General features: G+C 40.9%; 1 protein-coding gene across 3 annotated transcripts in view; it reads right to left on the bottom strand.

Moving 5' to 3' along the window:
* The window catches only part of FRAS1 (Fraser extracellular matrix complex subunit 1), a 429,297-nt gene that overhangs the window by 72,585 nt on the left and 331,329 nt on the right, over positions 1–25,383 (bottom strand). For all 3 annotated transcript variants that reach the window (XM_042936116.1, XM_042936114.1, XM_042936117.1), the window contains 10 exons: positions 23,181–23,428; positions 17,365–17,513; positions 16,792–16,954; positions 15,093–15,228; positions 11,333–11,523; positions 10,188–10,341; positions 8,720–8,983; positions 6,314–6,502; positions 4,765–4,884; positions 4,312–4,491 (listed from right to left, as the gene is read on the bottom strand). In XM_042936116.1, coding sequence (XP_042792050.1) covers positions 4,312–4,491; positions 4,765–4,884; positions 6,314–6,502; positions 8,720–8,983; positions 10,188–10,341; positions 11,333–11,523; positions 15,093–15,228; positions 16,792–16,954; positions 17,365–17,513; positions 23,181–23,428 — 1,794 coding nt within the window. The remainder of the gene's footprint in view (positions 1–4,311; positions 4,492–4,764; positions 4,885–6,313; positions 6,503–8,719; positions 8,984–10,187; positions 10,342–11,332; positions 11,524–15,092; positions 15,229–16,791; positions 16,955–17,364; positions 17,514–23,180; positions 23,429–25,383) is intronic.

The following is a 25,383-nucleotide window of genomic DNA, read 5'->3' on the forward strand; positions in this document are numbered from 1 at the left end:
CAGTCAGTGTTTGGTGAAGGTGAGAACCAGTGCTATGCTGAAGACTGCTGTACTCCTCCCTGACTTGAAAAGTACAAGTCCTCCCTGTTGGCTAAGCAACTGGATGCCCAGTTAGGGTCTACATTTCCCAGCCATCTCACAGCTTTGTCTGACTACTCTCTGGCCACTGGGATGTGATCAAAATTGATGTGTGTTCTTTCGGTAATATTCCTAAAATAGAAATGGATGTGGGCTCCCCTGGCCTTTGCCTCTTACTGCTGGCTGGGGAATGGCAACAATTACAGTGGTCACCTCAGACCAGAGATGGAAGCCTCATATTGAGGATCATGGAGCCACTTTAGGCCATCTGGACCACCTGCCTCTGGATTTTTCTGTGAGAGAAAATGAATTTCTTGTGGAAGGCACTGCAATTTAGAGTCTTTTTGTTCCAGAGACTTAGCTTCTATCCTAATAACTCCTTACTCTGATTTCACAGGAAAACGAGGATCTTTAGGGTCCCTGACATGAGGGGATGGCCCCTCAACCTTGCAAAGGGCACACACGGGCAGGCCCATGTCTGTCTTCTACACAGTCTGTACAGGCATGTGGCTCCCTAGATCTCAGGGGACAAAAATAGGATCTCCACACCTGTCCTGTCTATCCAAAAAGAACAACTCACTGACCAAGACAGACAGTATGAGAATAAGTCCACTTCATAGTTAACCAGTGAAAGGATATCTGCAGGCACTGATGGAAACTGATAATTCCAAGAGGCATCAGTCCCAAAATAGCTCAGTGCCTGCACCACAAGACACTGGCCTAGGAGCTTGTTTCTCACAAAGCACAGGCCAGCCCGCCCCAGCTCCTGGTAGACCCATCCGCACCCACTGAGGCAAAAAGGCAAGGTGCAGAGGCTTTTCTCGAAACTGAGCCAGCTGCCTTAAGAGAGGAAAGTAAGATATCAACATGCATTTCCTCTGAAGGGACACCTTTTACATCTAAAGTATCAAATTCATAAAAATATTCTCTCTTAGGGCAGACAGGGAATGTGAGAATTCTGTCTAAATGCTACAGAAATGACTCAGAATGGGGTTGGAGATGTGGGAAGGGGCAGGGAAGCTCCGTTCCATTAGCAATGGGGAGGGGCCCTTAAGGGTAAAGGGGAAGGGGCTGGATCCTCATATCTGGTCCACTGACAGTTTCTAGAAACAGGTGGATGGAGAAAAACTGGCGGGAGTGTGAGTCAAGTGGGTTAGGAAGCCAAGCCTGGTGGAACAGGGAGGTGAAAGAAGTGTCCTGGGGAAAGGGAGTCCTCCCTCCTTTTGCGGAGGGTACTTTCCCAAGGGAGAAGTAGGATCATTAAGAGTCTTTCTCTAAGCAGCACTGGCTTGGTCTTGGCAACCAGAATTTAAGCCCAGGGAAGGCTGAGACTGTAAAACCAGAAAAGGAGTCACTGAAGCAGCCTCACACTGAACGCTTGATACAGCCCAGGGTCAGAGAAGAGCGGGGGCTGGGATTTACCATCAGGAAGGCAGCTCACAGTGCCTTGCATGAGGCTCAGTGCTTTTCAAGCTCTGTAGAGTGTGGATGCAGCTGCCTAACACAACAGCCAAGAGTCTGCCCTTTCATCTTTAGAGAGATACAATCAGCAACCTGACAGAATTCTGGCAGAAGCAATTAGCTCATGAATTAGTTATCAAATATCTCCTGCAGCCAAGGTCTTAGGAGTGCTGATGTGCATTCTTCCCCCAGGAACTTTGGGACAAAAGGGTAAGCCATTTGCTTCCATTTGCATTAGGGAATTTTTTTAATGTTTATTTATTTTTGAGAGAGAGAAAGAGAGAGAGAGAGAGAGAGAGAGAATGAATGAGCAGGCGAGAGGTAGAGAAAGGGAGACACAGAATCCAAAAGCAGACTCCAGGCTCTGAGCTGTCAGCACAGAGCCTGATGCGGGGCTCAAACCCACGAACTGTGAGATCATGACTTGAGCTGAAGTCGGACACTTAACTGACTGAACCACCCAGGCACCCCTGCATTAGGGATTTTCGCCAATCTCCCCATCTTCCCCCATACCCTCCCACCAAAGACTCAACACTTTCCCCTCCACCATCGCAATCACCACGGTGTGCCTTCCCCTCCCATCCTCTGACACACTACCTTCCATCTCTCACCATGGGTCTCCCTCTCATTATTCCTCTCATTCACCCTGCCCCAGCCACACTGGTCTTGCTGCCTTTGGAACTGGATGTGCCACGCTGATCCCAACTCAAGATGTTTACACTCACTGACCCCTCTGTCTTGAAAGCCTTTTCCTTATAACATCAGCATGGCTGGCTCCCTCACTCTCCTCAGACCTCTTCTCAAGTGTCATCTTATGTTAGGGAGTCCTTCTTCCCTTACCCCCTTTCTCCCTGCACCCTGGAACATTCTTATTTCTCCTTCTAATACTCATAACCATTGTAATAGGATGCATTTGCTTGTTTGTTTGCTTATGCTCTGACTTCCTGTATTTGAGAGTGAGTAGAATCACAGTGAGTACATCCTCTGTTTTGTCATTCCCCTGGTTGAAAGAATGAAGGCTCTGTAACTTAAAATCCAAAGGAAACCAGTGAAGCTCTAAATCTTCTGCAAATGATCACTGCCTCTATGATGTACGAAATAAAGACACCTCTGCCTTTACATTGTTCAGCAAGCATCGTCAGTGCCTCACATCCATTCAGCCAATTTCTATAGGTTTCCACTCTGAAATTCCTCCCTCCCTTCTTCCTTCCCTCTCTCCCTCCTTCCCTTCCTTCCACCAACTGCTGTCTATTGAATATTTACTGGGTGCCAGGTATTATCGCTTACATCATTCCCACCTTCCTATACCCACCGCTGCCCGTCTGGGTGAAACCTCACTACCGACTATTGAGCCCAAATGTGAAACTTCCAACCCACTATCACTGCCTCCTTTTTCTTTCTTTCACTCATCTGTTAGACATTAGATGAATTTTGCTTTCCTAACCTGCTCAGAATTCTGTAGTAACTCTCCATCGCCTATTGAATTTAATAGGGATTACTTATCCCAGCTTTGAGGACCCTGCATAAAATCTCACTCTGCCCAAGAGCCGCATCTACTCCTGTTTTCAGAGTATATGCTTTAGCTAAACTGGGCCACTCATCATTTTTGGAATGTACCCCCATGCCATTCCCATCTCTGAAAATAACACAATTTCTGTTTGCCCAAAGTCTACCTTCTAAGGGCTCTTTTAAATGCCATCTCTGTGCACCTTCCTACCCAATGTAGCCTCTCCCATTTTTTTAAACATTTATTTATTCATTTTTGAGACAGACTGAACAGAGTTGTGGCAAAGAGAGAGGGAAAGAGAGAGAATCCCCAGCAGGCTCCACACTGTCAGTGCAGAGCCTGATGTGGGGCTTGAATCTGTGAATCGTGAGACCATAACCTGAGCCAAAATCAAGAGTCAGATGCTTAACTGACTGAGCCACCCAGGTGCCCTCAGCCTCTCCCATTTTTGAGCTTCTATGACATAAGGTTTATACAACTCTTAAAATACCTGCCATATTCTTCTCTTATATATGGTTATATGCAGAGGTTTCTTATCTCATCCAATAGAGCACACTGGAGGGTGAGGATGCAATGTCCTGTACCGTTTTCTTAGAGAGTGAGGCTGGGATCTCCTATATCTATTTTTCTCTCCTCAGCAGCAGCTAAACTAGAATCTTGCTCTATACACATGCTCATTTGCTATTTCCTGAATTACCTTAAAAATTTTTTTTTAAGTTTATTTATATTTGAGTGAGAGAGAGAGAAGGACAGAGCATGAGCAGGGGAGGGGCAGAAAGAGAGGGAGACACAGAATTCGAAGCAGGCTCCAGACTCCAACCTGTCAGCACAGACCCTGAGATGGGGTTCAAAGTCATGAACCGCGAGTTTGCAACCTCAGCCAGAGTCAGACACTTAACTGACTGAGCCATCCAGGCGTTCCTTTCCTGAATTACATTTCCTGGATTAAGCACAGTGCATCACACTGTGCCGGGTGCTCAGACTTTAGAAGAACAGGGTGCAGTGTTTGCCCTCAAGGAATTGACAATCTAGTTATGGAGACAAGATTGCTTACATAAAATTGCAATCGTTCATTCAGGTTTCAGCAAGAAATTATTGAGTATCTATTGCATGCCAAATGTAATGCAAGGCAGTATATAATGGTCAAAATTAGTAATGCAAAAAGTAAATACTAACAACGGCAGATTCTAGGCATACATGGCTTACCCCCAATGCTTACTAAATCCCAACTTTTGGTTTGATGAAGCAAGAGGCGATAGGCTTACCGGGTGATGCTGCATGCTCTAGATGGCCCAGTTCAGGTTTTCTAGTGATTCTATAGATCAATTCTGCAGGCTTACTCTCCTGGTCCATGGCAGAGAGCTGCAGAGTGGTGATCTTCTTCACCGAGTTCTCATCCAAGACCAGCCCTTTGTTGGTGGTGACGACTGGTGGGGAGTTGTCTTCTGAAAATATCAGAAGTAGTAATTTGAAAGAGGATCCTTTCAGCTTCCTTTCTTCAATTCTGGGCCTAGTGCCCGGGAGTAAAATCAGAATAATACTTAGGCCTGTCCCTCAGGGAGTGCACCAAGGATCAGCTTCACACAACAGAGGGGACAGTATTCCAGATTCCCATGTGGGCTGGGTAAAGGAAAGGCTCCAGCCTCAAGGTAAGCACAGTGTAGACTATATAACCCCAGAACTGCTGGAATAGTTTTAGGAACCCAATGCCCCCTTACCCAAAACACTGATGGAAAATGACTGGCCGATCAATGTGTTGCCTTCTCCATCGACCACATCAAATTTAAAAGCAAAGCTCCCACCAGATTCTCCTTTCCCATGACTGTATTCTACCTGCCCTGTAAAAAAGGACAAGAAAATAAAGATTCGCTATTAGTGCTTTCTGCCCTTATTTCTGAAGCATGAGGTGGGAATCTGATTGGTATTCACACCAGCGAATCAATTAACACCTTCCTCACTTTGATATCGCTGTAGACATTTTAATCTAAAGTTTTCAGTTCCTCCCTTCCCCTCCCACTATTGACTTCCTCGTAATAAAAAACACTCTCATAATAAAATCATCCCAAGTAGGACTGCTTTATGGTTGAGGCTCAGCTTTTGTGAAAGATTCTAAGGAAGTCTCATGAGTAACCAGATTAACAAAATCGCCCACATGGAAAATGTGCAGCAACAGCACCCACATCATTGGTTATACATCCATGTCACAGGGCAAGGGACACGGAGCCACAGCCCGTATTCCTGCCAGAGCTCATCAATCCCATTTCCCAGTGCAGCTTGAAGTCATTTTTGAAACAACACTGGATATAACCAATCAAAGAGTTAACAGATAAACTCTACATCGAAGTCAAAAGGATCGAAAGGGACAAGCTCAACATCTTACATTTTTGTTCAGGGACAGCCTCACTGCTAAGTACCTAGCAATGTAAATAGAACCAAACATCTGGGGAGAGGGGCCTGGTCTCATTTTTAAAAAGGAGACACTGAGGCAAGGATAACTAAGATATTACTATCCCTTTGTCTATTCCACCCCCTTTGGCAAAGTACAGACAGGTCCAGTGAGAATTTAGCTGCTACCCATTTTGAGTGTTAATGCATGGACAAGACTGTTATTTCCGCTCCTGAGGACATATTTCCACCTCTAAATGGAATTGCACATCATCACATGACTTTGGATTTGGGTTACTTTTTTCCCCCATTACATAACTTTTTTTTTTCTTTTACCCCTGGAAGAATTGTACAGTAACTACGTAGCATTTAACACTTATGCTTTTACATTACATCAGCATTTCCTGGAGGAGGGATGAGCTATGTAATCTCCCCCAGGCAGCTCCGATTTATGCCCTTCCATTTTGCTTAGTTCATTAACTTGTGCTCTTTGGGGAGCTAAAAAAGAGATATAAATTGTTCACCTAAGGCAGGCATAATTTTCACCTCAATCCATCCCAATTCACTTCTTTTTCCTTTCTCCCTCTCACGCACACTTTTGAGCATCATAGCAAGTCAAAGTGATTTTTTTTTCCCTCCATAATCGCCCCAAATTTCATCAATGCTATGTCAAGGCATGAACACATTTTAGCCAAGAAGGATAGTTTTTTTTTTTTAAACAAAAAATTGAGGAGACAAGAAAGCATAAATGGAACTATAACTCAGCTCTTATTCAAAACAAAGAGTGCAGTTTGCTGCCATAAGCTACCAGGCATTGAACTCCCATTTTACTACTGTGGGGGCTCTGTAGAAGTCTGTACAGGCAGAAGTGAGGTAGCTGACCTTGGGTAATGTCAGCCTGGGTGAAACTCCGGATGGGGCCTTTAACGGAGATTTGCTCTCGGTTGTCATGCTTTACCATCTGCAGGCGCCCTGCCCCAGGATCTTCCTTCATGATGTACATCACCTGACGGTCATCTGAGTCAGTATCTGTCACTCTCAAGTGTTGTTCTGTGATGCGTGCCACAGACCCTGGGAGAGAATGGGAGAGGTTAGGTCACTGCCCATCATTGCCTTTGAATAGTATGTCAAGTGATTTGGGGAGGCTAGAGACTAAATTATCACATATTGCCTTGGTTTATGTACCAGGTGCTTGCTTGCCCTTCTTCGTCTCCAGATGCATACATTTTAATTTCCGTAAGTGAAACAGTCCCCACCTCCAGTTTGTTAATCATCACTCTCCCTATGCTCTCTCTACTCCTGTGACCTATCAGTTACTCCTCCCTCAATCTATGTTGTAACTCCCAGATCTATGATGAAACCTATTTGGACCTAACTTATTTGCTGTCTTTTTTTTTTTTTTTTTTTTTTTTTTAGTGCTTAGGTATTTATTTTGAGAGAGAGAGACAGAGAGTGAGCAGTGGAGGGGCACACAGAGAGAGAAAGAGAGAGAATCCCAAGCAGGTGCTGCACTATCAGTATGGAGCCCGATGCAGGGCTCAAACTCATGAACTGTGAGATCATGATCTGAGCCAAAATCAAGAGTCTGATGCTTAGCCGACTAGCCACCCGGGTGTCCTAACGTATTTATTGTCTTCAGGATCACCAAGTCATAAGAGACAGCTTCACATAAGCTTACAAATATATCTTGTTGCCATCTGAGACCAAATAGTTAAAATCCATGTTTACAAGGATTACAAATAGGGAGACCTGAGTGCTGGGCCTTGTAAGGCCGTGCAGGTGTTGGGGATGGAGGCAAGGCACTTGCCCCTTGCTTTCCTGTCCAGCCATTTTCTCACATTAAAAACAGTAAATTCTGGTATGCAGATCTTAGTCATTCTTGCATAACACATCCTGGTGTCTGGCTGGGCCCTGAGCATCCTGTGTGTTCTCGCTGGGTAATGCCAACAGTGCAAGGCCCAACCATTCTTTCCTCAGGCCATTCTCAGCAAGTGGCCCTGAGGGATGAAGTGGCATCCTCCTCTGGGACAAAGATCAGGCTTTCTTACTGTCACTACAAGGTGGGGTGGGGGGATGCCAGGCTCCGTGCTCCTCTTCTATAATGCATCCATTGCATGTGAAGGCACGCATATGGGCCTTCTGCGTCACCTCCACCAGACTTGGAGTGCAGAGGGAGACAAGTGCAGAGTGCAGACTTACCGATGGCAATGCTTCTGGTTATGCTGTGAGTAACAAAGCACTTTGTCTCTGACCGAGGAGCCTCAAGTGTTCTATCAGCACTCACGAAACGGTAACAGGCTAACTCACTAGCTTATAAATAGGGTAAAGTTAAATCTCAGACCTAATAATTGGGACTTTTGGGAATCTCCAGAGTTTCAAATACCATTATGCCATATAGTTTTCACTACAAAATACATGTGGGGCACCTGAGTGGCTCAGTTGGTTGAGAGCCTAACTGAGGCTCAGGTCATAATCTGGCGGTTCATGAGTTCAAGACTCACACTGGGCTCTCTGCTGTCAGTGCAGAGCCCGCTTCAGATGCTCTGCCCTGTCTCTCTGCCCTTCCCCATCTTGCATTCTCTCAAAATTAAATAGACATTATATACATATATGAGCAGTAGGAAAAAAAAAAAAAAACCAGGACCCCAGGGTGATGCAGATGTTTTGTGGGCAAAAGGCCGACTCTCTAATTCAGTAACTCCCTACCGCAACTGACTTTGAGACTGACACGTGTCCCAGGTCCTTCAGTGCAGCTTATGTGTAGGCAAAATTGTGAAGTTAGACCCTAGGATACCATATCTAATGATTCTCAATTATTTTCATAATCTCTTTTGGTGTATGATAATTTTCCCAATTGCCCCCCATGCCTCCCCACCCACTTATTTTTTTTTTAAATGAGTATCTTGATAATTCTGCTTGAGTTTTTTTATTGTTATTGTTGTTTTGTTTTTCTCTGTGGGATTGGTTGGGCAGTGGCCCTGTTCTAAGAAACCTGGTCCTATGAGTAGCTGGATAAATTAAGGTTTCTGAGGGTCTTGGAAGTACTATAAGTGCTTCTTAATCTTTTCTTGAATTCAAAGACAAAGGTATCTGGTCCAAAGAATTTAAGAGATCTACATTAGTCAATCATAACTCTTAGTGTCCTTAAAAGAATAGCTCTCCCCAGCTCCAGTCTCCCTGAGTTCTGAATGCCTACTTCACTATCCTCCCACAGAACAAACGTGCACACTGACAAGGAAGAAATAAGGACAGAGGGACCACAGCCACTCTCTTCCATTCCTGTGGTACCTGCTGAGAGTTGAAGGACTCGGTTTACAGCCAAGTGGGGGGCGCTGCTTGTAGGCAGCTCTATGTATATCTCCATCCTCCCTGTGTCCGTGTGGAGGCCATCCGTGAGGGAGAACCGGAACTCATCCACTGCCACACCGGGACCACCAGGCATGTACCCGACCAGTCCAGCCAGGATGTCCTGGTAGGTGAAGGAGGAGCCCTGAGCTAAAACCCTCCCGTTCTTCAGAGGCTCAGAAGCAGTTTGCCTCCAGAGCAGACGACCTGAGGAAAAAAGTAAAGAAAAACAAAGAAAAAGTGGTAGAATACATATGGCGCCAAAACTTGGCTTGGCTTTGTCAACTAGTATGAGCCTGGGTAAGATGTCAAGCACCTCAGAGGCTCTTGGTGTCACACACACATAAATGGCCAACAACTCAGAATTTTCTATTTAAGCACAGGGTGCTGCCCTGTGGCCTCATCTACAAATAAATATGATAAAATCCTCCTTTTCCTGTTTAAAAATGTCTTAAGGAGACACAATGGATGTGGTAGTACAGTGGCTTAGAAGTCAAGTCTCCCTCCATGAATTCAAACTCACGCCACTATTTAAACCTTATTTTTCCCTTCTACAAAGTGAAAATAGCACTCGCCACTTGCTGCCTTCCTTCTGGGGCATCAGGGATGGGAGAAGGGACTGTGTTTTCAATTCCATTTAAATTCAGAAAGACACAAGACATCTTTGGGTGGAGGCATCTTTTTCTGTCTTCAAGCGTCATGTGTATCACAATGGGACAGTTAAAGTGCTACATTAAAGAAAGGACAGTGAAGGAAGGGAAGATAAAATGCAATGACCAACAGACTCTTCTATTAACCTTCCATCAACAGCAACAACTTCATCTTTAAAAGACCAAGAGTGTTATGATACACTAGGATACCACGTGGGAGATGAAAGTTCCAGAGCTTTAGCTAGTACCAGAGGGATGGCACTTAGAAAACAAGTAGGTAAAAGATTCCCATGGTGGTTTTTACCTCTGGTTTAATCAGGAAAAGTGCTTTCTTTGCAAAAGGACCAAGCTCATAAAGACACCTAGCACACCTCTAACCTGAAGTGCATACCTTGTGCAATTAATATCAAGGTGGCCATGCTGTTCCTTGCACGAGATGGCCCAGGATTAACAAGCAGTGAAGCCCTACTCTGACAAGAGGACTCTAAACCCATTTTGCCTGAGGTTATACAGGCCAGCAGGAAAAGAGCTGAAATTGAATTTCAGATACACCAATTACCTAGGATTCAGACTTTTAGAGCAACTGGTGTCAACTGTGACCCCAAGAATATTGGCTAGCTGTGAATCTGATTATACTTTGATGCAAAGAATGGACTATGTACAGGTGAGGTAGAGGAATAACCAACAGAAATCTACATGTTTATTCTAACAACCTGTTGGGCATCTCAATTAAGAAGCTTGCCATAGCAGTTGTGTCCTACCGTGGTCAGGCTTTTTTGTCAATACGAAAACCAGCTCATTATCCGGAGTGTCCAGGTCTTGCAGGCTCAAAGAAGAATTGCTTATCACCACTCCCGAGCTTAGCTGCACGCCAAGGGGCCGCAAGGTCATCCTGGGAGGCTCATCGTTCTTCCTCTGATTAAAGTATAAAATATCAGGTCTCACACAGACATTGGTTTAAGAAGAAAGAAAATGTATCTTATTCAGAGAAAGTAACATGTTCACACCAACTTTCACTATTGAAATAGCATGTCATGTGTCACAATCTTTAATTCCCCATCAAAATGGTTAGTTGGGAAAGACAGCAAACCACACAAGCAAAATGTCTCCTTGAAAAGAAACTGACATTCTACAGAAATCGCCTTGGATGTTTTCCACAGGTACAATGATCATATTTTTCATGGACATGTGGTTGGAGAAATGCAAGCATATTTGGGGGACAAAATAACACATTCTTTGAAATCAGAACTGTCTTGGAAAGCCCCCAAAATACCACAGTACTGTAGGAGGCCATCATATTTAAAAGTGTGAGTCTCTCAGAGTCTCCCTGACCCTGTGCCAGCCCCGCTTTACGATTCCTGAAGGGTAGGGTATTGAGGATATTTTCCCAAGGCAGAGGGTATTCCATGCTGAGTTTTATCTTTTATCTTTCTCTCTCCCCGGGCTGGTAGAGCAAGCTATGTAATTGCTCAAACGAGAATAAATACAGCATCAAAGGACACATTTCTTTGATGTTACAATTTAACGAATAAATGCATTAAAATATAAGAAAAGGCAAGTATGTATCTGGAACTACATATAATAATTTCAGGGAAAAATAGGCATATGTTAGTTTTTGTCTAAATATGAGATTGCCAGGGTTTCTCTTGTATGACCCTCACAAACTGCTCTTACACAGAATGAATACATTTTACCCTGAAGTGAAAATTCAGATTTCCAAGTCAGACCATCCCCAAATGCCAGCCTTAATTCTACAAGTTTCCTAAAGGTCAGGGTTATATTTTTAAATTGACCTCTAAAACTGAAGGTCAAATGGAATCTTTTTTGCTTTTCAGTTCATATAGAGCTATCTAATCATGGGATATTGTCATCAAAGGCCCAACTTTTCCAACTTCAAAGTCTTTACCTCAATGGTGATATTGATGCTGTGGATCTCTGAACGACTGTTTCCATCACTTACATAAAAACTAAAAATGTCATGGGTTGGCTCAATGCTTTCATGAACACTTTGAAAGTAGTAAATGTAGTTTTCCAGGACATCTTGAATAGGGAATGATGCCTCCAGGTCACTGGTGGTTCCAGGGCCAAAACGATCACCTGCATCAACATCAAGAGAGAACTTTTACCTTGATCCCTCAATTCCTGCTTACTAGGCTGAACTAGAAAACATGACACTATTATCAACAAAAGATGAAAATTCATTAGAGGATAAAAATGGAGAATGGAAAGGGCACAAGACTAGCAATATAAGACTTGGGGTTTGATCCCTGTTTCCCTCCTATTCCTCATCTATACATGGTTATATTTGCCCTGCTGTTTCCACAGGGAATCAAATGATATAATATGCATGAAAGCACTCAGAATGTTATTATTTTATATAGCAAGAATCAGGTTGTTTTATTAGAAATCTGTGATAAAGTAAATCCTGGGGCAAGTGACGATACAATAGCAAAGGTTCTACCTTAAGCCTTAGTCAATTTCAAAACCACTATGCCTAGCATATCCTGCAAGAGGAAGCTTCCTTCTCTATATAAAAAAAGGCTAACTGTACACCTTTTTATCTAAGAAACCTCCCCTTGGGTCAGAGCTTAGACCCTGGGATGGTACACCAGGGCTACTGTGATGCCCGGGGACCATTCAGAGCTTAGGTGCCATTCAGTGACTGAGATTCTCAAGTATCATTCAGAGCTGCAGAGATAGAGCAGGTTCTGGTTAACTCTACTTTTCATACCAACCCCAACCAAACACTGGAAAAGGGCAAGAGGGAGAGTAAGCACTGTCTACATGACAGATGACTTGTCTCTTTTTTGGTGTGAATCTCTCTAATTGGTTGATTTTAAACTGTTACCACATTTTCTTCTAAAGAGAGGAGAAAAAGAAAAGAAATCCCTGTGTCTTCAAACATTCCCTGGATACATATCAACAAAGAAAAGTGTATATAGAAGATCTCAAAACAACAAGCCTTTCTTTTTCTCTCTTCCATGGCCCTTTGCAAAGATCAGGTCATAAATCAAAAGGCCAGTGACTTCCTGAATTATAGATAGTATCATTTTTTTTTTTTGTTAACCTCCCAACAGAAAGACTAGGAATGAAAATGTTTTATTTGTAATTTGTTTGAAGAGCTCAGGACATTTGTTTCTTCTTCAATGACATGAATTTTCTTAGATTTTATCCAGCAGTTTAATTTTTCTTGACATCAGAAGCATAACATAGGAGAGTCTAAGTGACCAGTGACCTGATAATCCCTAGGACATACAGTTCAGTGTTTCCAGAAGGAAGTGCTGTATGTAATTCCTTCAAATTTTTATTTTCCCTTTACATTGATCACTACAAATAAAATAAAGGTGGCTTCTTTATTTGGGTCAAAGAGCCTAAGCAAACTAAATGATGCCTAAATATATACTCAAATAGAGTAATGACTTCTTTTCTGTCATTGGAAAACACGCTGTTCAACAAGTGAATCTGTCATTGAAGCTTTAAGCACCAATCCTTCCAAGTTTTAAAACTGCACCTTCTAGGGGCACTTGGCTGGCTCAGTTGGTACAACATCTCACTCTTGATATCAGGGTCGTGGGTTTGAGTCCCATGTCGGGCATGGAGCTTACTTTAAAAAAAAAATTTTTTTTAATTGCATCTTCTGTTTTTTCATGTAAAATCATTCTCATTTTGCTTCCTTGCCTTCTTAAGCAGAATATACTATGCACAAATTAAACAGTTCTCAATACATGCAGGCTATCATTATCAGCATCTATTACTGCCTTGTGCTGGAACACAGTCTTGTGTGCCCTAGGGGCAATGAAGGTGGGTACTGTTCTGTTTGTGTTGGTACTAAATGAATGTAGAGCCCATGCTGTAGGATTTTATACCTAACAATATAATTATTGTTTCTTCCCGTCTTGCCAGTAAGAAGTTAAAATTGCTTCTAATATTTTTAAAAAGGCATTAGGCTGATCTGCTGGATTCTGAATCTAGGGAGCTAGTTTCACATATACAAAACAGGCTCAGTTCTGAACACCCATGGAGCAAAGGCTGGAGTCCTTAAATTGTCTAGGGATAATTATTTGTACCTCTCACCCCCCACCCTCCACCATCTTTTCCTTACTTCCAGGCTCATACTAATGTAGAGCAGTGATTCTCCAGGCATCTTCCTGGGTCAACAGCAGTGGCATCACCTATGAGCTGGGGAGAAATGCAAATGCAAGGGCCTCACCAGCTTCTGCAAACAGGAACTCTGAGCTTGCTGCTCGGGAAACTGTTTTCACGAGCCCTCCAGGTGAGTCTTATACACAGTAAGGTTTGAGAATCACTTTTTAGAGAGCTGAGGCTTGCCAGAAATTTAACTTCTAGATCAGTGACATACTCCTCTGCATGCATTCCAGGTTAACGTAAAACTGTTAGGAAGGCTTAATAAGAAACCACCCGGAGAGAAGAGAAGTGCAAAGGGGCAACTACCGTTTCATGATTTCCCACCTTTGCCCATGCTCTTCCCTCTGCCCACAGTGAGACTCCCACGAACCCTTCAAGTTCTAGTGCACATGTCACTTCCTCAGCCTTTTCTGCCATCTCAGGCAAAATTAATCGTTTTGCCCTATGTACCTTCTCAGAGTTTGCCCCTCTCCCTGTCCCAGCATTTTATTTATTGTGATTCATCAGTCTTCATATCTGTCTCCCTCTCAAGGCAGGGGCTATGACTCATCTTTACATCCTTTGTATCTAGCACATACATTTGTTGAGATAAATCAAATTGAGGGATAAACAAACTACGTACATACAATGAAAGGCAAGATGGGGAAAGGACCTGAGATTTTCTACAGGAAAACACGGCCACTGCTAAAGGGATTTCTGGTAACCAGGCTCAGATCCCAGGCAACATGCTGGCCACAGACACCTTCAGTGAAAGGCCTCTCCGTGGGAGCTGCTAGCTGCACACCAATTAGAGCCAAGCGCTGGCATTCAGGAATCTCATTGCAGAGGCAGAAACACAGTAACCTGCCAGGAGCTGTCTCAGCTGCCAGTCACCTGGGTCTCAGAGGGCCTGTGGACAGCACACGCCTGCTTGCCTCTCCTTCCTTGTGATAACCATCAAGGGCGGTGGGTCCAGGGCAGATGGTGGAGGGGGAGGGATGTTGAGGAGAGGGTCACAGATAGACAAGCATGCATTTCAATTCATGTCATATCTTTAAAAGAAGCTGGGACATAAACTATGGTTCAGCTAAACTGCAGCCACCTCACAATGAAAAGACAGGAATTTCCTTGACACTCAGTTCTGAGTGTCTCTCCATCCCCGTTGCACACACTACAGATCTTCTACCCTGCTCTATTTTTTTTGTCATAGCCTGACTTACCTCCTAGCATCTTACACAATCTTCTCATTGGTGAGGCTTCGTATCTGTCTCCCCCTACCAGGATCTAAGGCAACATGAAGGTAGGGGTTTCTATCTGTTTTGTTTACTGATATACCCCTAGTACTTAAAAAGTGCCTGGCACACAGAAAATGCTCAGTAAATTTCTGAGTGAATGAAAGCTTCCTTCTTCCCATTTCCTTGAAATGGATCCATTCCTCTGTTAGCCCTTCACCTCCAGGTTTAGCTAAAGTCAGTTACCTCCTTCCACCGTCCCTTCTTTCTAGGTCCAGAACAATTCTACAGCAAAACTACTGCTGGTACCTGTTCCTGTGTTCTCAATGCAGCCATATTTGGGCAGAGCACTTAGTTTAATGATGGCGTCTCCCTGGAGGTTGTCCTGATCGTCGGCAGCAAAGAAATGGTGAAATGAGAGTGGGGCTCTCCCTCCCTCGTCCACCTAAGAAAGAAAATATTGTACAGTCCTTGGGCGGTTGCACAGAACTGCAGTAAAAAGAACTGAATTGAAAAGTGCTGCCTGGGGTGACCTTCCAGCACCAATTCCACTTCTTTGAGGAGGCAGAATCTCTACAGACAAGATGAAGAATGTGCATGATGCTGGAGCCAGGCCTCTCAAAGCTACACTCAGACACTATGACTTCTGGGTCTCCCTTCAAAGTTGTGCTTCCTTCAGTGATGGATCTGGTTATAAAGCAGCTCTAGCGCATTCCAATCACCCACCTCGGCACAGCAGGATGGCTGCCTTTCTTCCCTAACAACATTCAAAAGCCCGCAGCTAGAGAATGATCCATCCTGTTCTCCCTCAGATACTGTGAGGAAGACTGTCCCACAGGTGCTCCCACCCAGGATAAAAGTCCCACTTCTCCCCTTACAGGATATGTTGGTAGGTGTGCAGGAAGAAAGGCCTCACCATACCTGAAAGCAAGGGCTGATCTTAATGTTAAAGAGGCAAATAAATCAGTATAAGTAAAAGCAGCTGCTTGAACTAACTTTTTCTTTTAGGGCCCTGTTTTGTATGCTAACTCTGCAACCTGTCTTTGGTGTTTTTTGCTAGCCTCCTGGACATGACTGAGCCATTTCACTTTGAATAATTCTTGGCCTCATGTAGGGAGATCTACAAGATACAAAGTAGAAGGTCACCCTGACGCTGGGAATGGAGAAGGCCCACATGGGTTCCCCAAGGTATGGAATATCAAAGCCATTTAAAAACAACTCAGTTTTATGAGTATCATTTGCTTGACAAAACCAGAAAAATTCCTGCATTTTTGGCATTATGGTATGTACACAGAGCAGGCCAAGGAAACGGAATTAACTCTTACGGAATCCTTACCATGTGTTGTTATGTACTGGGGGCTTTTATATGCTATTCTGTTAACCATCAGAGCAATCCTCTATATAACAGGAGTAGTTATATTTTAAAGATGAGGAAATGGAAGCTAAGAAATATGTAATTAATTAGACCGGGGTCACCCAGCTAGTAAGTAACAGAACCAGCACTTGAACTCGGGTCTGGGCGACCTCATGATTGGGATATGTCATATGGCCTCCATCCCCCCCACACCCAAGGAACTGTAAATAATATTTACAGTGATTAATATTGACTTAAGAAGTGACTTGGGGACATTGTCCATATCCCCATATTTTAGTTCTTACAGACATTAGATGATTAACTCCTAAAAGATATATTACATTTATAATTTCACTGCCACTACTTCACACATCTAGCATAATATACAAAATATTACACATGTCTAGCATTTATGCCTAGCACATAAATATTTTTGACTAAATAATACAAACATAATTATTTGACCTTCTGCATATAATTTTTTCATACTTTTTGAAAAAACTCATGGTTAAAAACTACATATCTTGACAGTACTGGCTAGATACTTTGGGGGAAGAACTTGGCAGCCAGTTCAGGTAGAAATCCTGTATTTACATCAGCACAGATTCCAGTTCTCTATAACACTCATTGTTCATTGATCTGAGAATTGTTTACCGTGATAAGGTCAGCAAAAGCAATGACTGGAGGTGGATTCTCAACAGGAGTGATAGTGATGGTAAACATCTGATTGTCTAGATGGTTGTGGTCCATATCAGAGACAGAGAAATGGAAGCTATCAGTAACCAGATTACCATCAGTCTCATACACAGCTGAATACCTACAGAGGTAAGGACAAGAATCAAATGAATGAGCTACATGACAAGCCAGGTAAGATGATTGCATCTTTGTTTAAAACTGGAACAATATAGGGGCGCCTGGGTGACTCAGTTGGTTAAGCGTCCAACTTCAGCTCAGGTCATTATCTCTTAGTCCATGAGTTCGAACCCCTCGTCGGGCTCTGTGCTGACAGCTCAGAGCCTGGACCTTGCTTCAGATTCTGTGTCTCCCTCTCTCTCTGTCCCTCCCCCTCCCTCTCTCTCTCTCTCTCTCTCTCTCTTTCTCTCAAAAATAAATAAACATTAAAAAAATGAAGCAATATAATCTTTTAAGGGAGCTATGAGTTAGTTGCTTAAATGTTTTAATACAATTTTTAAAAATTCTGTCAAGTAATACAAAATGGTTATATACCTAATTTTCTTGTTGTTGATGTCTTCCATTGTGAAATTGGAAACCTCCGAGAGCTCTTCCACTTCAGGTCCTGACATTCTTAAGAGGGCACCATACATGGGCAGAGAACTTAACTGAATCCAGATCTCTGGGTCAGGGGAAGAATCATCCTAATCAGGCAAATATGAGGCAAGACGTGAACACACATTTATAGGAATAAATACTTCCAGTAATTAAAAATCACATGTGCTTCCTTCTCTGCCAATTGGAAAAGTCTCTTTCCCTTTGTGATAAAGCAACACCACTTTGAAGTGCTTGAAAATCCTAGTATCTATTCCTCGTAAAATGCCTCTTTGATAATGTCTTCTTTCAAGACTAGTTTATGATATTAATGGGGAAATGCACTTTAGGTATGTGGCATAAAACAAAGAGATGCCCTATTGTTATTATAAGGGCCATATGGGGTTTCATTGCTATTACAAGCATCTAGTGAAGAACAAAACCTGGTCAGAGCTCTCTATAAACATGGTTGTAGGCTTCTTTTAAGAGTTTCAAAGGACAGTTTGCTTTTTAGACAGAGTTAAAATTCTATTATAACATATAATACAATGATAAATATAATTCTGTGAAACAGAAAGAAGGGAAGTTATTTAGCTTAGTCAATGACTCAGTTTAAGTAATATTTGACATGCAAAAAGTTTAGTTTAACAGAAGAATTTAGGAAATCTTACAGATTTCATTCTACCAGGATGGAACCTACAGATACTCAACCCCTAAGATGGCCAATCTTAACAAACACGATTTCCCTTTCCTTCTGCATTGTTTATTGAGAAAATTGGCTTTCTGTGTTTCCAAGTGGACAATAGTTGTATATCTCAATGAACAATTTCTTCTTTCTTCAAGAATGTTGTGGAAATATCTAAGAGGCAGGCAACATCTTCTTGGAGAGTTTCTCTGAGTCATTCATCTTTTAGAGTAGTTGGCTGTGAACATGGGGGCTCTTTGCACTTTACCACAGCAACAAAAAATATATATATTGCATGGCAAAGTGTACTTTTAAATGCAAATTTCCGTTGCTGTGTTATAGTTATTTGAAGTATGGATCAGGAATGTGCTCAGGATATCTGGTGATCTGGGGCAGGGGGTTTTAGTCAGTTCTTGTTTATACCCCTAAGGGCCTTTTTAAGTTGACAGGTCAGAGCCTCAATGCAAGGTCACAGAATTTTCCATATTTCCTCACATCACCTGACACCAGTAAGGAAGGAAACTCAAATTCATTGAAGCTGCAAACCTTCAGAAAATTTCCCCTAAATTTATACTTCAAAACTTTCTCTACTATTCCACATGGGTTATCAAATACAACATGCAGACTTCCAAAAGACTGCCTCCTAATATTATTATGGGTACCCTCTGAGAGAGAATTTTTAAAAGACAGCTAAGAGTTCCAAAGTACTGTCTTCGGAGATGGTGATAAACTACAAGGACAGAACTCCTGGCTCTTGATTAGAATGAATAGCTTTGAAATTCCACACTGGTAAATTTGGCAAAGAAATGCTTATTTCATGTCAGGCACATTTATTTTAATGTTTCAAATCTCAAGTGACCAGTGGGTTTGAAAAAGTGTGAAACTGGCTAGATATTTTTTTCTTCTGAAAATGCTATCATAATTTAAGAAAATATTAATTATTTTTAATAATTAAGGAAAATGACTACTTTGGCCTATCTAAGGTATCATGGATGCAAAAAAAATTGATAAGAATGTAGACTTTATTCTCACATAATTTTCCTACCTTCCTAACCCTTTTGTATTAGTTCATTTTTCATTTTCTTTTTATTATTTTTACATCTATTGACCCACCAGTCAACACAAGGACTAGAACACTGCTAATTAACATTCATGTATGTGTTCCTCCTTTATCTTGTCATTGGGCTACCATCACCCTGGATCTTGCTTCTCATTTCCTTGAATTTCTTGATATGATTTGATATATTACTACAAAGTATTTTTAGTTGTTTTTAAAAAACTTATGAAAAGACTTTCCCCTTGTGGGACTTCTTACTCAGTAGTGGACTGCTGAGACCCGTCGATATTGTTGTATGTAGCAATAGTTCATCTGTTTCGAGTGTTGTGTAATATTCTATGGAGTAAGTATACCACAGGTTCTATTATCCTGTTGATGGGCATTTGTCTTGTTTCAATATTTTTGCTATTACAAATAGTATCACTTTGAGTATTCTTGGGCATATCTTTTGGTGTACATATGAAAGTTTCTCTTGGATAGGAATCTAGGAGTGGAATGGTTAGTGTATATGACCGCTCATCCTCACAAGACTATGCCAAATTCTTTCCCAAAGTGGCTTCTTCAAGTTTACTTTTCCATCAGCAAAGAAACTTCTACAGGTTCATTTCCTCTACAACATTTAAAATTTTAGATTTCTTCCAGTTGAATTGGTATGATATGGTATATAGTCTTTTTGGCTTTTCTTGATGCATAAAAAAGTGATGATATCTTTTTATATTTATTGGCCCTATGGGTTCCTCTTCTGAAATTCCTATTAATGTCTCTTGTTCATCTTATCTGGGTTATCTTTTTCTTCTCAATCTGTAGACATTTGATATGTTTTCTTTGTTATTTTTGGTTATATATATTGCAAGTACCGTCTTCCAATTTGTAACTTGTCTGTTTTGTGTATTTCTGGTATGTTTAGGGAAACATAAATTTAATTTTAACACAGTCAGATTTATTAATCTTTTCTTCATAGTTAGGACTTTTTGTTTCTAGTTTAAAAATTCTTCCCTTTCCCAATATCTAAAAATATTTACCTATATCCTACAAAGAATTGCTTGATTTGCTTGAAGTTACTAATCTCTGTGTACAGTGTGAGGGAGCACTACAAGTTCTTTTTTTACCCATAGGAATAACCATTTTGTGCAGATCTATATTTTAAGTAGTTCTTCCTGTTTCCACTGATCTGGCTTACTATACCTGTTTTATATTACAGTCTCATTTGTAGGTCTGTTTCTGGACTATCTCGTACATTCTCGTGCTACTACACTGCTTTAAATAGCACAGGTTTATCATAAATTCTGATATTTGATAGGGCAAGCCCCTGCCCTCCTAGCATTCTGTTTCAGAATTTTGGTCCTTTGTTCTTTATTGTAGAATCACCTTATCAAGATCCATAAAAAGTCCACTGGGCTTTTGATTGGAACTCAGTTGAAAGGCAGGATCACTTTGCAGGAAAATTGCTATCTTTTAGATATTAAATCCTGTGATTCATGAGTATGGCATGGCCCATCATTTATTGAGTGCTTTTAATGTTTTATTTTATTTTTGAGAGAGACAAAGACAGAATGCAAGTGGGTTAGGGGCAGAGAGAGAGGGAGACACAGAATCCGAAGCAGGCTCCAGGCTCTGAGCTGTCAGCACAGAGCCCAAAGCGGGGCTCGAACTCACAAGCTGTGAGATCATGACCTGAGCCGAAGTCAGACGCTCAACCGACTGAGCCACCCAGGCGCCCCTATTGAGTGTTTAAAAAAAAAATGTTTGTCAGTTAAGTTGTTACAATTTTTTCTGTAGAAGTACTGTCTAATTTTTGTTAGATTTAGTCCAAAAGACATGATTTTAAAATGCTATCATAAGTGGTATCATTTTTTAAGTTACATTTAGTGGCTATTTTTTGCTTATATATAGCAATGCTATTGCTTTGTTAAGCTTCTCTTTGATCCCTTGGTAAATTCTCCTTTTATTTCTAAAACTTTGCTAAGAGATTCTTTTGGATTTTCTTTTAGTTGTACATAGTATCAATTTTCCCTAGAAATTATACATCTTTTTTTACACTTATTCTTAGATATGTGTTATGCGATGTTATTATAGATGGTATCCTATTTTTAATTATTATATTTTTGGCTGGTGCCTAGAAATGCTATTAGCTTTTTAAGATTAATCTCATATCATCCTGCCCACATTACAGATGAGAAAACTAGCCCTAGAAAGCTAAGTAACTTGCCAAGGGTTACTATGCTAGTAAGTGGTAAGCCTGGATTAAAACTCATCTGTTGTAACTACAAAACACCCTTTCACTACTTGTTTACCTGCAGTGTGTAGCAAACTGTACAGGAAACCGCCATTAAGAAGCAAATCACACAGAATCCCATTTCTGCCTTTTGTCTCTCTTGACATCTCTTGCCATTAATGATACTCTAATTAAGAAGAGGCTTGTCTGCTCCTATCCTTTTATATTCTGCTCCATTTATGACCAGCATTTCAGATGGCTTTTCTAACCTTTTTGCATGTTCACTACAAACTCACTAACTATGCATATCTGCAAAAATTTCCCCCCATGACACTAAGCACAAAATTCTTCTACAACCCTCAGAGAAAAAGTTAGTATATAACTTAGCTAAGTCCTTAAAATATGCTATACTTTCAGCAGGCTAGAATAGTCCTTTTGGAGTCTTTCTGCTCTAGTGGGTAAATTCACATTCAATCAATTTCTGAAAAATACATGTTCAGTTGCCAATGGGCTTGCGTTTTGATATGCAGCTTATAATACACAGTTAATGGGCAGGAACTGCTCCTGGAGAGCTATTTTGGCCTGTCAAACATTTTTCAAGCCTTGGTGATCTATTGATTAAATCTATATTCATACATTTTTATGAATTCATGAGTTTCATAAGATTCAAAAGACCATAACCTATGGTAAAAATCACCTGTCAATTAAGAAAAAAACAAAATCAAAGCTGTTCTGAAGCTCTACTGGACCCATGAGAAGAATCCGGGTGGAATGCAGTTTCCCATAATTTAAGAAAAGACAATTTCAGGGCTAAATCTGTGCTAAAGCAATTGAAGCAATTGTTCCCAGGCTAAGGCTTTATCTTACATGCTACTATTCAGGACTAGATTTTATAGCTAGACTATTTAGCCCAGAAAAGGATTACTTAAAACTATATAGTATTTAAAAAGGCAGGGGACAGGTCATTAGTTAGAATTTTAACATTGGTAAGGAAAAATTCAATACTAAGAATGATTACCATTCAGATAATCATCCTTATTTTCAAGGTATTTGCCAAAACTATTCATTATGTTTACATGGATAATTCATGTATGTTTACAATCCACACAACTGAAAAATAAAATTAATTATACTTATTATCCTTAGCTCCAGAGGTGGAATCAAAGAAAGAAGAAGAGTTTAATTCACCAGGATCACTTAGCAAATTAATGCCAGATGGGGAAAAAATGCAGAGTCCCTAAATCTAAACCTTGGTCCCCTAAACACACTGCTTCCTTTGGGGCATGGGATGGGGGTGAGTCAGTAATCTTGCCTAGGGAATCTGGCAGAGATGCACTGCCAAAGGGGTGTGCCAGCATTCTGTCTAGAGCTGGCTCTGAGACAAAAGCTGGTGAAAAGTGGGCTTCTTCTCAGTGGGCCATGAAATATCATAAGTTATTAGTCATTAATCAGACAAGTTCTTCTAAAACGCTCTTTCCTGAAAATTCCCACTCAAAATATTATGGATGGGGCTTCAAAAAAAATGGGGACTTGGGTTTTTCTGACACCAGCAATGTTCCTTGTTGGCAATCACCCATCCCTACACAATCTCATTTGTGTTTTCATCAAAGTTTTGCTCGTTCCTTTGTCTGTTCATGAGACACTAGGAGCAGCCTGAGTAAACACTGTAACTCCTTCTAAGAGTAGAACTATTGGGAAAGTTGAGAAAAAACTTCCTTATCTGGCCATATACCTGATGTCCCAAATATTCAGCCATAGTCTTATTTTCTAGTCAGGCCCAGGGATGGGGCGCAGTGAACAAGAGCGGGACAAGAACTTACAACATAAGCAAGATGTGACCTGGTGATTATGGCCGTGCTTTTACTAGCAACTGTAATGCTCAGAGAGGCGCCGGCAGCCAGCTGAGGCCCTGGGTCCTCTGACAGTGACACCTCCACTCTTACTTCCACGGTTGTCACCCAGGTGCCATCTGTGACTGAGATCTCCATGCTGTCTTCCCGGGCGGAGGAGCCGTCGTGTAGATACTGCAGAGCATTTTTCTTAATGTCCTCATATGTGAAAGTGTCACCTTTTGAGAATAAAACAAAGTGCAAAACCAATTACTTCTGGGAATAACACTTTTCATGTATATAACACCTTTGTTCTCAGGATTTCAAAGTACATATAGGATCATAAACTCTGGGAGTTGTAAGTTAATTAGTCCAACCACCCACCCAATATAGGATTCCTTTTATACCACTCTTGAAAAGGGGTTATTTAGCCTGCCCTTCAACACTTCTCAAGGTGGGAGGCTCACTGTTTTACAAGGTAGCTAATTCTACTGGAGAGGGCCCTAATTTTTGTAAGTTCTTAATCATATTGAGCCCAAATCTGTTTCTGTAAGATTCAGGCATCATTCTTAGTTCTAGCGAATTAAAGGTCAAGCCTCTATTCTTTATGATAACGCTTCTAGAATCTAATCTTGACACTAGAATTCTTTTGAGAAAGGTATGAAAATAAATTATGTTTGATGAATCTGTAGAGGTCTTTATTTTAGTTGGGAGTATAAAGTTTTTCTAAAATAAAAAATATCTAAAAATTGAAAAACCTACTTAAAGTTAGAAATCCAAACTTTCTAAGTCTAGAGTACTAATTTGTGATAGATTTTATAGGCATCGTGTGAAATAAGTTTCAAGGTCATATAACTTTGGGGAAAATAGGTTTAAACAAAATTTAAAACTAAAAATTTTTGAACTGCAGGATTTACTAGAATTTTAGAATCTTCGATATATAAGTATTAAAGCATTTCGAAATTGTTTGGTCATGGAATCCTTTATGAGAAATGCCCCTTAGTGCCATGGACCCCAAGGATTCTAGAGAGTACAACTGAGGAATTGGTATTCTTGGATATTATTTGCAATTCTATTCCCTGATAGATTATTGGCTGTAATAATTGGTATTATGAATGAGACTAAAGAATTTATTCATTTTCTGTATTTGTCTTCCAAGCCTTCTCTTTTAACATTGTGTTATTGTGATTTACTGGTGCTAGTGGTATTGAGCCTTAAAAAAAGGTAATAAAACTAATATTTTATATATATCTTTGTATCTTATATATTAATTATACAAATATAAGCTAAATATACTGTTAAAGAAGCTGGGCTCTGACTGTTAATGCTCTTAAAGTAGTTCCCTTAGGATGCTAGAGATTTATTCTGATGACATTTCTTGTGTTCAGTAAATTTTTTAAAAATCTGCCTTTGACTCCCAAATGCTGATTGGTTCTTCTTCAAATTCTATCTACCTTCAAGGTCAGAGACTTGCCCCCCTCTCTCTGCAGGGATATTCGAATGAATGCATGATTACATACCTATTAGGAATTATATAAAGGTTTTGAGAAAGTACAGATTGTTAAAATAAGCATATAGCATTCCAAAGTGATTACTTTGAAAGGGATAATACTCACTTTGATATATATGGGCTGACTATTAAAAATTAGATTAGTTGTGTTCCTTGTGCTTCTCTCTGTTTTCTAAACAATCAACATGTCTTATTTTTTATAATTGGAGAGAGTGTAAGAAATATTATTTTGGAAAGCTGGTCACATCACCTACCATAGTGTTACATCACAAAGACAATACTCAAAAAATGTGTTTCCTTTTCTATGGATGAGGATACGTGTAGTTTATATTATCAGAGTTTCAGTGCTAAAAATATTGTGAAGATTAACATACCAAACTAAGGAAGACAAATTCATCTTCATGAACAAACCATAGGAAAGTGGCAGCTGACACTTCCTATGAGGTTGTTCTAAATGTATTTACTCCAGGTAAATCGACCAATTCAACTAATTTCACCAACAACATGAGGAAACAGCTTCATAGTTTGGGGTGTGGGTGATGGCACAGAGAAAGAAGTCCCAAATATTTCAGCCAATTGGCTAAAAGCTAAAAGTTTTTCCTTTTTCAGTGTCTCCTCATAGTTTGTCCCACAGAGTGGCTTTCCTTCTTGTCTGAGACACATAAAACTGACTATAGAGCAAGA

This window comes from Panthera leo, chromosome B1 (genome assembly GCF_018350215.1).
Source record: "Panthera leo isolate Ple1 chromosome B1, P.leo_Ple1_pat1.1, whole genome shotgun sequence".
Lineage (NCBI taxonomy): Eukaryota > Metazoa > Chordata > Mammalia > Carnivora > Felidae > Panthera > Panthera leo.